Source organism: Typopeltis vanoorti, chromosome 5 (genome assembly GCF_054136105.1).
Source record: "Typopeltis vanoorti isolate ZY-2024b chromosome 5, IOZ_Tvanoo_1.0, whole genome shotgun sequence".
NCBI classification, from domain to species: Eukaryota; Metazoa; Arthropoda; class Arachnida; order Uropygi; family Thelyphonidae; genus Typopeltis; species Typopeltis vanoorti.
In genome coordinates, this window is record NC_143553.1 from 119,318,079 (window position 1) to 119,335,266 (window position 17,188).

The 17,188-nt window shown below is 33.6% G+C and overlaps 1 protein-coding gene across 2 annotated transcripts in view; it reads left to right on the top strand.

Moving 5' to 3' along the window:
• Nucleotides 1–17,188, top strand: part of LOC150106757 (ankyrin repeat and SAM domain-containing protein 3-like) — a 204,436-nt gene that overhangs the window by 138,138 nt on the left and 49,110 nt on the right. For both annotated transcript variants that reach the window (XM_090393314.1, XM_090393315.1), the window contains exons 7-8: nucleotides 2,897–2,947; nucleotides 8,720–8,827. In XM_090393314.1, coding sequence (XP_090249440.1) covers nucleotides 2,897–2,947; nucleotides 8,720–8,827 — 159 coding nt within the window. The remainder of the gene's footprint in view (nucleotides 1–2,896; nucleotides 2,948–8,719; nucleotides 8,828–17,188) is intronic.

Below are 17,188 nucleotides of genomic sequence, written 5' to 3' on the forward strand. Positions count from 1 at the left end.
TTGATTACCTTACTCATCTTTGCATCATTGGCAAATAGCTGTATGTTGCATGCCAAATCCTTCTCAATGTAATTAATGTGCAGATTGAATAACAATGGACCAAGGACTGATCCTTGAGGCACACCACTTGTTACCTTGAATCTTGCAGAATCACCCTTTCTCCATATACAAATTTTTGATATATCAGTCAGTCATCATCTTATCCCTGCTAATAATTTATAATCCAGTCTCATATTCTACAATTTATGCAGTAGTCTTCCATGCTGTATTTTGTCAATAGCCTTAGCTAAATCCAAAAGTATCGTGTATACATTTCCCCTCATCTAACTCAGTGGATGTGAGCAAGTTGCTAAAACATGACCTTCCCTTAGTAATCCTATGCTGTTTATTGCAAAGTAGAAATTCTCTGTCAACCCATTTCTGAATGTGGGCCCTAACTAATTTTTCCAAAATCTTTACCACCACTCCTGAGATACTAATTGGTTGCTAGTTGGATACATCGGTCTTTGCACCACCTTTGTGCAATGGGATTACCATACATTCTTTCCACTTCTGTGGAATCTTCCCTGTTCTGAGACTCAAATTATATAGTCAGATTAAAGAACAGCCAGTTCAGCTGTCAACACTCTTTTAGTCCATGCTGATATCCCATCAGTTACTATTGCAGAATTTTTCTTCAGTTTGTGTAACAGTTTTAGTACTTCCCTCTTCATACACAAGTTTTCTCATACAGTGAAGAGGTAGCGGTGAGTTCAGTGTTGCATATACTAGGTTGATAGCTTTTAGCAAAATGGGTGCTCATTAATTGAACAATCACTTCTGCATCAGTCACCCATATACCATCTGCATTCAGTAGAGTTATTCTTTCAAATTTATTATTTTTTACTTGCAGCATAACGATAGAATTCTTTTGAGTTGTCTTTAACTTGCAGAGCCAATTTCTTTTGATACTCAGATTTAACTTTCTGTACAACACTTGAATCTTCTGGTGCCTATTGCTTATAATTATCATAACTGACATCATCCAGCACACGGTATTCCTTCCACATAATGTTTTTCTCACAGATCTCTTGCTTAATTACACTACACATCCATTTTCTCTTACCCTATTTATTCTTCAAATTCTAGGGACATATTCTGATATTACATCATTTAGGTATTTTTTAAACATTACCCATGCACTGTCGATGCCTTCCCATCCAATGATTGATACCATGGTGCAGAACCCAGCATTCCCTCAGGTGGTCATAATTTCCTGCTTCGTAGTTCAGCATGTAACCTTTTCTAAATGGAACATTCATAAACTTACTCACTTCTCAAGTGAGTAGTACCACATGATCACTGTCACCAACCAGAGACAGAATAGTTGTCTTTAACTGACCCCCCCCCCCCCCGACACTATAATCAGTTGTCTTGCAGCAACTCAATAAATTCGGTTTCATTCTTCTCATGTGATTTCACAGCTGCCCGATCAGTGTTTGGATAATTATACTCCTAGCATTTGTGTACAAACATAAGTCATCTGCATTCTCTTTTGTATACTCTTGTCTGTGGTCAACATCACACACATCTTTACACATGTTTGATTAGACGAACACAGAATCGTTCTCTTTTCATAATCATTTCCATAATAATAACTATTCCATCATTAATACAGTTACCTAACATTGTCGCTCTTACATACAGATTTTCATGAATCCTCCCATCAGAATTCAGTTTCCCTGACTATGTGTTAGGTCTCGTATCATTTAATAATTTTTCAAGAATTCAAGAGTAGGCCTTCCCTCTTATACAAATCCCATCTTCCCCTCAAACTCGCTCTACACATCCAAAAACTTGCATCCATTCCTTCTACACAACCTATGCATCGAATTGTTTGCCATCATAGTCCTTCTTTGTAATTAATTTCCATCATATTTAGATAATATACTAATGACATTTACTTTCTCAATCTTCGCTCTTGCTTCTTACAATAATCTTTTCATATCCTCTCATACTGAATTTATTGTTAGTTAAATCATTGGTACCTACCAGTTTTATATATAGCATATAATTTTTTTTTTTCCCCTGCACTTCTAGAAACTCCTCAGCATCATGCAATTTAGAATGCTGACAATTTCAAACATATTGACATTGTATTGTACTGTATTGTTTACTGAAAGCTAACACTTTTTTTTATTTACTTTATGTATCTAATTTATCAGGAAAGGTCTGTTGATACACAAATGCACTTGTTCGAAGCAAGAGTTTTAATTAACATCAGATTTTTACTTGGCTGTCAGTTGCACTCTCCACCATTTTAGAAAAAATTTTTTTTCTTATTACACTTAGATTGTTTTCTTGACTTTTCTAATAAATTTTAGAGAGAATCTCTCTGTAGAGATGTTGTATCTGCGTTAGATTAGATACATAAAGTAATGATATGACATTTCATAAATGTTATTACTCTGCCCGTATTCTATTGGACTAATAATTCTGACCAAGCTTTTTTCTTGCATTGAAACATGCACACCTGTTATAATTTTTAATTTGTATGATTATTCTATTATATTTAATTATAACCATGCTTTTTACCTTTTTCTTGTTCAGATGTGAAATGGCATGTCATTAAGATAGCTGACTCTCACTACAGTAAACTTTTAGGGACAACTGGAATAGTTTGTTATAGTGGGTAGTTTGCTATAGCTAATATCTTTTAGCATAATATTAATTATACCTTTTGAAGCTTTCATCAGGACTTTTTGGTAGTTTGTTATAGTTCATTGAAATGCACTTTTACATCAAGCACAGTTCCTTCTTAGCTCAGGAGTATAAATATAATAGATATAAATTTTATATTTATTGAAAATATATATTTAATGATTATTGGTAATTTTGCATGTTATATGTATTGCAGACTTTCAGAACAGGCCAATGCTGTTTCGTGGGCAGTCAAATCCAGCAAATGGTATTATTCTTTTTATGCTGTTGAACATTTATGCTTTGTATAATAAATTTAGTTTAATCCTTTATTCAAGTGTGAGCAAACAAAGTTTGTGCCTGAAAATATCTAAAGGACTGGGATAAGGTAGTACAACACCAGGCAACTCATAGCAAAGGTGGACCAAGTTTACATCACTCGTATCTCAGTATCTCCCATAATGCAAAACACATCTCCTTGCGGATATGTATAATGTTATGCATTAAAGGGAAGGACCACTACCCAGACTAGTTTTGACCTTTATTGAGCTCTCTTCAGTGGGAGCCAGGCCCAGAAGTGGAGATACCTGTCAGAAGCAATGGCAAGGTCATCTTTATCTATAGGAGTTACCAAAAGGTGCGCCACCTTTTTATTAAATTACTCTGGATTTAGAGAAAGATGTTGAAAAAAGATGTAAAAAGGTGGCACACCTTTTGGCAACTCCTATAGGTAAAGATGAACTTGCCATTGCTTCTGCCAGGTATCTCCACTTCTGGGCCTGGCTCCCACTGAAGAGACCTCAATAAAAGTCGAAACTAGTCTGGGTAGTGGCCCTTCTCTTTAATGCATAACATTATACATATCCACAAGGAGATGTGTTTTGCATTATGGGGGATAATGAGATAGGAGTGATGTTAGCTTGGTCCACCTTTGCTACGAGTTGCCTGGTATTGTACTACCTTACCCCAGTCCTGAATATATTTTCAGGTGCAAACTTTGTTTGCTCACACTTGGATAAAGGATTAAACTAAATTTATTATAGTCTAACCAAGTGAAAAATATACTTTCAGCATTTATGCTTTGTAGTTGTACTTGTGCTAAAGTGAATAATATATATTGGTAAAATCGTTATTCGATTATCATGTATTCTGTTGATAATTATTAGATTAATTTCATTGCCTAGACAGCCTTCTTGCTTATTGAAGGCTTGACATGGACTGAAAAAATTTCTGTGCTTAGTTTTCAGAGTGAGGTTAACTAAATCTTAGCCTCCCATGGTGCTATTCTACTCTTAGTTTACAACTCTTCATGAATAAGATTCACATAATTTTTTTTTTTTTTTTTTTTTAGTTGGGGAATATAGGATGACCTTATTTTTGTATGAAACATTCCACACATAATGTTGAACCCATAGCACTTTTGTGCAGTGTGTGTATGGATAAGAGGTTAAAAAGTCATCGGGAACACCATGTTCTCAATGTCTTCGCAAAACATTGAGAACATGAAATAAAGGAAAGGTAAGGAATGAAGTAATCTGGTTCATTATAACAGAAACTGTGAAAGTATTTATAGAAAAGAGATACATGAAACAGAACATAGGTGAGAAAGTGTGTGGAGTGAGCCTATAAGCAAAGTCGTTTAACTGGATTGCCCTTTTTTTTGGATAGCATCAAGATTTCATGAAGGGTTTTTGGCACACTACTTAAAAGTGACAACAGCATTCCAAGGTTGGAATGTTGGACTTTGTGTAATGTTTGATTTGTACAGGTGAGTAGGAGGAGTGTTTTGAGCAGAAAAAACATTTTTTCTAGGAGTAGAAGGAAGCTGTAGATAAGTTTTTGCATTAGGAAAGGAAAATCTAAGTGTATGGGTTAGCCTGAGAAATAAAATCCAAAAGGAGAGGACAGGACTGTTTTGTAGCATTGAAATGAGGTTATCATTCCATTAAAGAATAAGATCAGTGTTTAAGGCATTAAGAATGGAAGACCTTAAATTTAGCTTAGTACAGCATGTGTTACAAGATTTGTCAAAAGATGGAAAGAAGTGGAGTTAGTCATCAAGAAAACTGTGGATGGCATTTGAGGTTAGTGCCAAAGGTAATTTTATGTAGGATGAAGAGGGTTGGTTAAAAGGACTATGCACTAAGATGCTAGCATTAGCAGACATCTGAAGACAGGAAACCATCCACCATGACACATGGAAAAGCTAGAGAGGAAACTCACTGCCCATTTACAAGGAGAGCAAGGTAAATAATCATAAGATGATAGTTTGTTTAGTTGACCTTTGATAGCCTTGCTAGCTGAGTGGTTGGTATATCTGCTTTTCCAGATTTGCTTAAAAATGCTAATTTATTGCATTTCTCAGCTTGTAGAATTTGATACAATTAGTCAATAGAAGATATTTATTGATCTTCATATTAATTAAAGGACTTATAGATTATTTTAAAGATCTAAGAAAGAACAAAATTCATAATGTTTTTACTGAAACTAAGGTAACTTGAACAAAAATGAAAATAATACCCATCAAGAAAAGCAGGCAAAGTAAAAGGAGAAAAAAAAAGTCAGATATGCATACTGAAAATGAACCATTGAATGCTGATGCAATAAAAATGTTTTGTTTATTAGTAATTGTGATTCTATTATAATGCAGTTAAATGATCTTAAGTTTTTTTTTATGTTGGGCCCATATAAGAGAGGTCAGCTGGTCAATCTATAGTATGTTAGTACCGTATATGGGTGGTGGGTTGGGAAAGGAGAAACTTGTTTACATTTGATTTAAATGCCTGTATGTTGTATTCCTTGAGAAATACGTCAGGGGGAAGACTGTTCCACAGTACCGCAGTAGCAAGGATGAATGAGGAGGAAAAGAAACTGGTTCTGTGGGTGGCAGCTGTACATGTTCCAATGGGCTTAGCACAGAGTGGGGGAATTATTGATGCTGTTACAGATGAACATTTCCCATGGAAATATTTATAGAATATACAGATTGCAGACTAAGCATCTATATGAAAGTGAGAGGAGCGAGTTAGTGAGAGATGGGTCATTTATTAGTCTAATTGCTCTCCTCTGTATTGAGTCAAGCATTTTGAGGGAGCTTTTAGGAGCCTCATTCCAGATGTGAGAGCAGTATTCGATGATAATAAAGACTAATTTTTGACGGGCATTCCAGTTGACAGTTAAGGATTTAGAAAGTAGATATTTTGACAGAAAACTACTCTGAAACAAATCAATACCAGTTTAAAATTGAAATCAAATACTTTAAATACCAAATTATTGAAATATTAGAAAAACAAAAATGATCCCCATAAAATATCACTTACATACACATACCAGCCACTGAATTAGAAATGTTTATTTAATACTGTGTTGGACCTCCTTTAGTGACTGCCAGTACCCATCCTTTTCAGTTTCCTGCACATAGTCTGTGAGATATGGGTTGGGAACAACCTTTGCTAAATGCTTTTGGTCAGTTGTTGCACACATAGAAAGTGCTGTTTGTCTGTACAAACCTTTTCAGATGACAGCCATCTCATTCCTGACAGACTGTCTTAGGACCACATTTACTCTTCTTAGACAAGCAGTGTGGGTTATTTTTCCACTGATTAAATGTGTGGGATATCTCACCTTTTCAGAAAACAGTCAGCTCTGCTGTTTTCAAAATCGTGGCTCCAGCCAGATGGTCACCACATTCAGCAGTTTATTGTACTCAAAAAGATCCTTTGTTTTTTCCCATTGTGATCAACACTATTGACAATTACTGACCAGTATCATTCTTAAATAGTTGCCTAAAATGTTTGGTGATGCACGTGACCGAGTATTTTGCATATACACTACATAAGTGAGGTTTACATATATCTGCATAATGATTTCCAATTCAGTGGCTGAATTGGAAACCGTTTATCGTGAGAAATCGATTATCAGAGTTATGAAAAATTTGAAAAACAGGTAATTGTTATCCCTCCTTAAAATGCTCATTTGCTAACTCTGTATCTTAACTTCATTTTTGGGTGATTATTTTTGTTATATTTTCTCTCTTAAATGTATAACAGCTACATAAATATTCAGCATAAAATAGACATCATCAAATTCTTGCATGTACTCTCAAGGGGTGTACAGTATATAAAATAGACTTATTAGTTATTTAAATATAAAGAGCCAACAGGCTTCATTTCAGTGATATAAACATTAATTAAATTAAGGGGATATTAGATCCCACATTGTTTTAAAACCGAATAAGAAACTTAAAGATTGGAATCAGAGTTTCATGTTGAATATAGTATAAAAGTATGAGCATGAGCTAAATGCAACTCGTATAGCAGAGTATATAAGTTCTTTTCGCTATACCCTTTGGTATTAATTTGGTCTAGCTGCTCACTGATGAGGCCTCAATAAAGGCTGAAACCGGTCTGGGTAGTGACCTCCCACCATAATGTAATAACAGCATACATTTCCTAGGAAATGTGTTTTTACATTATGGAAAATACCAAGAATAACAATCAGAACTTTACCCACCTTTGCAACGAGTTGCCCGTGTTTCAGAATTTTGGGACGTTCTAGGACTACTTGCATTTAGTCGCCGATACTTTTATAGTTTTTTATACTATATTCGGCATGAAACTCTCTGATTCCAATCTTTGAGCTTCTTATTCGGTTTAAAAACAATGTGGGATCTAATATCCCCTTAATTTAATTAGACTTATTAATAAATATTTTTTAATGTGTGTGTTGATTCATGTTTCAAAACAAACATACTGCAGATATATGCATATCGTGTAGTTAACCACCAAATTTCATTTCATTTCATTTCATCACCTTGGGAAAATTGTGTGTTGGAATAATTGATTTTTTTTTTAATTATAAAAAAACGAAATTAATTTTAAGTACTTTCATAGTGCTATGAATACCAACAGGTTTGATTAACATGACCAGAGCTATAATCTTAAAAAATAAGACTTTTTTAGCTTCTATCAGCTGATCTTATAGAGGTGGCAGCCTCCCCCTCCAGCAGTTTAAGAATCAACTTTGTATATTGAAAATGAATCTAGCATATTTTTAGTTAAAATAAATCATTATGTAGTCTCATATTAGAGGCTTAGTGGAGTGAAACAGCACTGAGAATGGATTAAAAATATTTAATTCTTCGAATATATTTCATCTGTCATTGAGACATTATCAGGAGTATAACATGACTTATAACACACACAAAGGCAACACAAAACTAAGTGAAGCACATGGACGAAAGACTCGAGTCCTAACTAGATTGGGCATTCTCTGTGAATACTTGTTGGCAACCTAAGATATAAACTTAGGATCTCGAAGTATTAGTGTTTCCCATATTTTGGGAAGTTCAATGCAACCATATTTATTCAAATGGGGCTGATTTCTGAGAGCAGCTACAGATTCCATTTTAAAACTTCTATTAAAAGTTTAATTATTTTGGTTAGTTTTGATATCACCTCACTGTTCACCAATATTCTCTTGAATGACACCTTATCATTTATAAAAAGTTTTTCCTCCTGATATTACTGATCTTTTTTTTTTCCTTTGCTACCCATTCTGAATATATCCCTTGAAAGTACAGAATTTATAAACAGAGAAGGTACCTCTGGGTTCTCTCCCTCTCATCCCCCTTACCAATTTTTTTTTTTATGGAATATTTGACTCATCAGCTCCATTCAAAGTTTTTATCTGGTTAAGATATATGGATGATGTGTTCTCTATTTGACCTCATGGCCCAGATACATTAAACCCTTTCCTCTCATCTCAATAGGTTTCTCCTTGGAATCCAGTTTACTATGGAAAAAGAAACTAATAATAGTTTAGCCTTTCTAGACATCTACCCAATCAATGGTAACCCTGTCTTTATCCACTAGTATGACTCAGCACTTCAATTAATCAACATTTTATTTTTAAATGTTTTGTCATAAAAATTTTCTTTAAGTGATTAAAGTTTTCATAAAAATTTTTTTTAAACTTATTCAGAAGGTATTTCATAAATTTGATTTTTAATCAGTATTTAAATTCTGAATATTTTATGAAGGTATATCAATTCAAGATGGTGCCAAGATTGTGGAGCACTTAATGAAAGTTTGCACCGTTGGAGATCCATTTGTTCAGCCTAACCTGCCTAATCAGTCCTTTCCATATGGTATTTAAGACATGTTTATCTTTGTAATAACCTTTTATATTGTTTCTTTTTAATATTTAAAAGTATATCAGTATAAACAAATAACAATTGTAATGTTAGCTTTATAGTTTTGATAAGCAGGAAGAAAAGAGGGAATATGCCATTTAAAAAGTTCATCTGATAAAAATGATTATTTTTCATTGGGCAGCAATAATGGCAAGAGAAGAGGGGAAGAGGACTCTCCCTAAAAGTTATGTAACAGTTGAATAATTCTTCACATGAAGAATCCATTCACTGTTCAATTTGTAAGTATTTGCTAAGAATGAATTGTGGTCATTCGTTCATGAATGTGAAGTCCTAAAATTATTTCTCTATTTTTGTAATAACAATAAATCATAATGAATATAGAATAAAATGTTTTACCAGAGAATCTTGTTAATTCAAAATGCAAAATACGCTTTGATTTCAAAGCAAATATGGTCTACTTTCACTATAGAAAACACCATTATAACACTCACTACAACAAACTACTTAGTCCTAACCAAAGTTTTGTGGCTACATGCTGTGCTATAGGAACTTCACTATATCATCATTAATTTCCTGATATGTGCTATCCCCAAGGGTTGTTCAGGCTTCTATGAACAGCACTGGATGATTAAGTTTACATTATTATTCAACTCCTATCAACAATTTTTCTCCAAATCAGTATATTACTTGTCAGCACCTCTAATATTGTCACATGTGACATTTCATGCTTCTAAGGCACTTCTGACTTGGAATCCAGTGTATCTACCAAGACCTTGGTCTTCCTCTGGATCTCTTTTCTATCATCGTGGCATCAAGCGCCTGTTTTGCTAACTTTCCTCACCAGTTCAATTTAAGTGACCATACCACCTTAGGTTAGTTCTTCTGAGACATTCTTGAATGCTAATAATGTAAGTTCCTTTTTAATATCTTCATTTTTAATATGATTCTGCCATTGATTCCATTGATTCACTCCCTAATTTTTCTCAGAACCCTCAAATCTGTGGTCTCTGTCTTTGATCAAGTATTTTATTTCTAACCCAACTCTCAGATTCATAACTTAAGACTGGTTTGAACACTGTCTTGCATACTACTAGTTTGGTGTTTTAGCTAATTTCTCTCTTATTCCATTTAAATTTATTGAACTGACTACCCACCATACCAGCTTTTGTTATTCTCCTGTATTTCCAGATTTAACTTTCCATCTTTACTAAAAATTGTGCCTAAATAGCTGAAATATTTTACTCTCCGTTCAGATTGCAGTTGATGTGTTCAATGTTTCTGCCTATTTTCATAGTTTTGGTCTTTTTATTGCTGATTTTCATGCGAAAGTTTGTTACAGCTGTTATTCAATTTAGAGAATGCTGGAGGCTTTCACAAGATGTGTTTAGGAGTACACCATCATCTGCATAAAGCAAAAAAAAAAAAAAATTAAGTTGGACATTCCAATTCTAATTCATCAGGCCTAATGCCACTTTCTTTCATTATGTGATACATGTAGATGAATAAGAGTGGAGATAATGTACATACTTGTCTTACCCCTGATTTTACATCCAACCATCTTCCTGTATTTCCTTCAGTTCTAACTGCTGGCTTACAACTTATATATAGGCACTGTATTCTCTGTATAGTGTTCCATCTACCTCATATAATTGTAGTGTTTTGAAAAACTTTTCTCTGAGCACATTGTCATATGCCTTTTCCAGATCTATGGAACTTAAGTACTGATCCTTGTCATATTCCCATCATTCCCCAGTTATCTGTAGTAAAAGGAAAATCTGATCTTGACAAACACTATTTGGTCTGAACCCAGCTAGTTCTTCTCCAAGTTTCTCTTCTACAATCTTTCTCAACCTCTTTTCAAATATGCTTGCATAAATATTACCTGGAACACTTAGTAGAGAAATTCATCTGTAATTCTCAAATTCAGTTTTATTCCCTTTTTTATAGATGAGAATTATTAGAGTTCTTCTCTAATCATCTGGAATTTGACTTTCTGACCAGGCCCTCTGAATTATGTGATGTAGCCACTGCAAACTTTTATACCTCCATACTGAAGCCTTTCTCAGGTTGAATATCATCTACTCCAGCTGCTTTTCTGCATTTCAAGTATTGATATGTACTTGTAAAAATAATCATAATTTAAAATTCTGAATATTTTTACATATTGTTTATGTTAGTATGTTTATTAGTTTTGGTTTCATAACACGCATTGTCAGCACTTGTGATGTGCCTGTTATTTATGTTATTTTGTCAAAGTGATATGTAAAGCAGTTAAAAATTTATGTACTTACCGGATTTGAATAGTTGTGTTACTTTAATTTTATTGTAGTTTAAAAATATTAAGTGTTGTGTTTTTTGAAGATATTCTCTTGTTGCTAATGTAATCTGCGTGTCAGCCGTTATACCTAACTTCTTGCTTGCCAGTTTCATGGAGTGCACATGCTCGTCGAGAAGTTTGATGTGTGATTGACAGCTGACAAGAACAGTGTTCGGTATCAGGGTTACGGAGAGTAAACAAGAAGAGCGTTCGGAAGGAAATTAGAATACAGGCCGGCAGATATTTAGATTGGGAGGAAATTGAGTTTTTTATGTGACAGTCAGAGGAAAATCAATAGTATATTCCGAAAAAGGAATCATGGAACTATGAAGTTTCAAAGTGGAATAAGTATTGATAAATAAAAGAAAATATTGCTATAGATGTTTTAAAAGGAATATTCGAGGAAACGCTAATTGGAAGATTAGTAGTGGATTCCGAAAAGGGAATCGTAGAACTGTGAATTTTTTTTTAAAGTGGAAGAGTTAAAACTATCAATAAGCATTAGTAAATAAAAGAAGAAATTGCTATTTATGTTCTAAAGGAATGTTCGAGAAAACTCTGATTAGGAAGTTTCATCTGTCTTAAGGATGCCGGATCTAACTATTATTTCTACTGAAGAGAAGACAGAATTGAGTCGGGAAGAATTAATGTGTGCTACATGAGTGATGATCCTGTGAAAATGAAGAATAAAGTCATGTATCTTCGGAAAAGGACTTTGATAGAGAAAGAAACCGGCTATGAACATTTGTCATTGTGAAAACAAAGTGTTTAGTCTAGTCTTAAGTGTAAGTTTATTTTTTGAAAGGCCTTGGATCCAATTAAATTTGTAGTTATGTAATATTGTTTGAAGTGTATATATATATATATTGTTTTTGTTTTATTAAATGTGTTTATTTTGTATTTTGGTCTTGAGTCAGTGATTTTTTTGATTCTGAAAGAAATAGTAAAAAAGAGGTCATTGCACCAATTGGAGTGAACCTTTGTGCATATATAGGTACACTCGGAAATATAAAAATAATTGTTGAACAGAGATCATCTCTATATACAGGATTAAATAAATAAAATAAAGAAGTCAGATTAAAAAATAATATAAAAATCTCTTCATATTAACATACTCTTTGCATTTCTTGTGAAAACATTCTAGTGTGATTCTGTCACTTGTTTCATTTAAGTCTTTCAGAGTAATTACTCCAGACATCCAAGATATCCTTATCTTCAGTTTTCATGTCATCTTTGATTCCTTTTACAGGACTTTTTCCTCCATTTTTAAGCTTTCATCAATAGCCTCCAGAACATTTTGCCACCCTCCTGATATTTTTTTTATATTCTTACCAAAAGTCTTCCTGCTTTTGTTTAGCTACTTTTGCACATTAGCTTAGTTCTAACATTTTTCTCTGTATTATTTTAGGCATCTGCCAACTTATTTGCTAGAAACGTTTGGTATGTTTTCCTCTTTTCCAGAACTGCTTCTTTAACTGCTTGTGTCCACCATGCAGTTCTTATTTTTCTATCCCTATCGACAACTTCACTACATATCTTCCTAGTCGAATCAGTCAATGTCTTCAGAGTTTGCCATTGAAACTCTAAGATTTTGTTCTTGCTCTTGTTTTCAAACTGCTTCAAATTTTCTTCAATAATGTTTGTATAGTTGGGTCTACAGTTTACCTGTAAAAGCTGCTGCACTTTAAAACTTTAAGATGACACTGTATGTCCTGTTCTTTTCAATGTAATGTCCATTTTTATTCTGATTAGCAGTAACTAATGGTCACTAACAGTTTCAAATCATCTGTACACTCTTGTATCTTGAACCTGCATGAAAATATCAATATTAACAGTGGTGTAGTCAAATGAGGTTTTTCTTATTTCTTGTATCCTCTCTTCATGTGAACTTGAGCATCTTTGTTGGAACATAGAGTTAGTAATCAGCAGAAATCCAGTAAATACTTACCATTATTATTCATATGATGTTATTATATTATTCAGCTTTGCCCTTCTCTCCAAATTTTCCAAAAACATTCCTGTATGCCTGGTGAAATTCATTTCCTACTCTGCTGTTTAGATCTCCAACAAGGACCACTTCCATTTTCCTTGTCATCTGCCTGTTCTAATGAGTTGAAAAATTCTTCCACTTCTTCCTTAGAAGAACCTCCTGTGAGATCATAAGCACAAATAAGTTTCATTCATTGACTATTTTAAAATGTGTCCACATGACTTCTTGAAACTGCCTTCAAAACAAGTTTATCTTCATGTTTGGTGTTGAATGCTATTGCTACTTCTTTCTTTCCTTGATCATTATTGCCTGAATATAACATTCTGTTACTTACTATCTAGTAAGAGCTCACCTGTTTTTGTTCTTCTTTGTCTAAGTAATGCCAATTATGTACATGGGGTACTTTTTCTTCTGCAAGTTTGATTTCCTTTCCATTAATACTCCTTATATTGATGGTTCCTATCTTCAGTTCTTCTGACATTGGGTTTATTCTTCTAGATGTTGAGTTGGAGCTTGTTCTACTAGCTGACTTTTCACTGTTCGCCTTGGTTCCCTGATGAAAACAGTGGGGACCTTATGTTTAACTGGACAACACCCCAGATGGTATGAAATCTCATGATACTGTATCATCATTTGCATTTGTGGCTTAAGCCAACATAGTACAATTTGGTCAGCTAAATCTAAATTGCCAGCCCATCCTTGTTTGTTTAGTACCTCACAGATGCCCATTAATGGAATTCACCATGTGAAGGTGAGGATGGGACATTAAGTTAGTTTTCTAAATTCCCGAAAGGTAATGTGGAGGTTTCTTCCCAGTTGTTTGTCTTTGACTCGTAAGCAAAATTCACTATAATAAACTCCATTATAATATATTCCTGTGGTCTCTGACTTGTTATAGTGAAAGTTGACTGTAGGTTTGAATTACCAGATTACTGTATAGTCCTTGACATTGAAATGAATAGACAAATTATTGATTTGTAAAATGGATATTCACTTCATATGATGGAACTTTGAAAATATCATAATGCAGCAATAACTTTAATTCTTGCTAAGAATATCAAACTTGTTCATATTAAGGACAGTGAGCCCAGAATTCAAATGGCATATAGTTGATTCTCATTATAAAAAAGCATAACTGAAGAAGTCCCCTAGGACTTTTTCTATTATACTTTTTAATGTGGTTAGGCACAATACTAAAAGAAATACACTTGAAAACTTTCCACTATAACCAACCATTTCCGCGATCCCCACAAGTATGCTATAAAGTGTCATTTTTATCATTAAAATTATGGAATTATTTTAATGATTAAAGAAAGTTAAAGAAATTCTTAATTTACAGTCTACTTGTAAACTGAATTTCTGCATTTGCTTTTTTTTATTCATTAGTTTGGTATTTTATACATGTTTAATTTCTACGTGTTTTCTTGCTGTTATTATTTATGAAGTTGTTAGCATTTATGGCATGGCTTTCATCAAAGAAATAATTTTCAGGCAATTTCCATGACTTATGACAGTTTCTTTAGATTAATGGTCATTTATTTCATATGTGAAACTGACATGTGTTTGCCAGTATATACACACAAACTCCTACCACCACCCAGCACAAAAACTAGGGGTCATTAATACACTAAAAAACAGGGCTTTGAAGATTTGCTCCAATGAAAAAGCATTTAAAAGATGACTTAAATGTTATCAGCCATATCTTCCTAAAAATGGTTACAGCCAAAATACTATCAACAAAATTCTATATAAGTCCTCACTTAAAAACAAAAATAAACTACACTGCAATAAAACTGTAACCATTCTATACATTAAAGAGATATCAGACAAAATAAACAGAATACTACAGAAATACAACCTTAAAGCACCTTTAAACCTCCTGCAAAATTAAAGAACTTACTCAACTCATTCAAGGATCCACTCCCTCCTCTGGCTGAACCTGGAGTATACTGTATTCATTGCATCTGTAATTTGCCCTATATAGGAGAAACAGGACACACAATTCATATCAGAAAAAAAGGAACATAAATGACACATTAAATATAATATCTATGGTCAAGATGGTCTTTCTGATCATGCTCTGAACGCTTTACATAGAATTGATGGAAAAGCACTTGTTGTTTACATCACATCGAAACATGGTATGAACGTAAATTTAAGGAGGTTCTTACCAACCACCCTACTGTTAACAATAATGATGGTCTAAAAATTCTAGGAATATGGAAGGCACATATTCTACCCACTTAACCTTTCTCCCTTCAAGCCTCTACTCAGAGTAGTGCAGTTTAATTTGTGCATACACAATATATGAAATGATTTGAAGGGGAAATGTTCAGTTGTGTGCTTATGATGCAAAATTGCAGCATGATTTAAAGAGGTTGACTATATGGACAATAAATTATGTAATTTGGAATGAAAATATTACAAATTGTGTGTGACTGTAAATTTTATGCATATTGGGAGGGGTGGTGATTTATTGTACTCCCTTGCATTTGTATACTATCTTGTGTCTGATCTAGTTATTAACTCATTAATCTTGTAATCTTGTTAGGCTGCACCATTGTAAAATCTTATGCTATAAACTAAGTCTCGTCTATTTTCGTTAATCCCTAACCTTCCTTACTTCTCTGTTCACTAAGCCCTTCTGCCTTAAAGTTTTATTTCTCCCTCTCTTTCTTACCCTTACCCTCTGCTCCTACCATACTTTAAGCTGCCTCTGTATTTAACTATCGCTGGCTAAATGATTGCAATGTACTTATTTTCTTAGATCCCTCTTCCAGACAAACTTGTTTTTATTAATGACTGCGCAAGTCTAGAAGTATTAATATAGTCCAAGAATTATAAGAGCACGAACAAAAGTAAGGTCTGAGCTAAAATCCTCTTAATTATACAGCAAATTGTGGCTATTCTAAATCAACATATGTGCATAGGTAAGAGTTTTATTTGAGATAGTGCATTTGTAAATGATCAGATCCATTGTTGCTAAAACAGACCATTTTATTTTAACTAGACAATTGAAATTACATCACAGTGGGGAATAAATAACTTACCCAACATATCCAACTTCAGCAAAACTACTAAATTACTGAAATATATGCATTTTTCGTACACTCAACATTCATACTTTACTTAGTATTATAAAACACATGAGGGTTGTCTGAAAAGTTCTCGGCCTCGACTATAGATGGCAGCACTATCAGCAAGATTTTTTTTTCTAAGTTGGTACATTTGTCATAAGAATCCATGTGAAATTGCAAGTCATTCTATCAAGTAGTTTGTCTTGTACAGATGTGAAGCATAAGTGTTACCTGTATCCTGTGAAATGGATAAAATTGAGTATCATGCAGTTATAAAGTTCTTTGTAAAAAAAAAAAGAAGATTTAGCTCCAAAAGAAATTCATTCGAAGTTCATAAAAGTTTATGGGCACTTAAATAAAAGAGCCAGTAGGCTTCACTTCGGCAATGTAACATTATTTAAATTAAGGGGATATTAAATCCCACATTATTTCAAAGCCGAATAAGAAACTCAAAGATCGAAATCAAAAGGTTTCATGCTGAATATAGTAAACTATAAAAGTTTCAGCGGATTGTAGTGTAAGCTAAAGCACGTAGTTCAACACTAGGGCAACTCGTTGCAAAGGTGGGTAAAGTTCTGATCACTATTTTTAGTATTACCCATAACAGTGGCGTACTCAGAATTTAATCTTGGGTAGGTGGGGGGGGGGGTGAGTTGAGTAGACAATTTGAGAATACACACTATGCATCGCATACAATAAATGACCGAGCATCTGCAATGATTGCTAAATCATAAGTAGTATAGAAATAGAAAACAAGACACAACATAAAAAAAATGAATTTTAATTAGGAAAATTCATTTTTTCTAATTAAAATTAGAAATCCATAAATAATAAATAAATAAAATAATAAATCCATAATATTATGGATTTATTATTACATACCAGAATCCAAACAGCAGTGAAAACAGTGGACAGAAGCCGGTTGTTCAGCACTGAAGAAGACAAAGTCAGTTCCATCAGCAGGAAAGGCC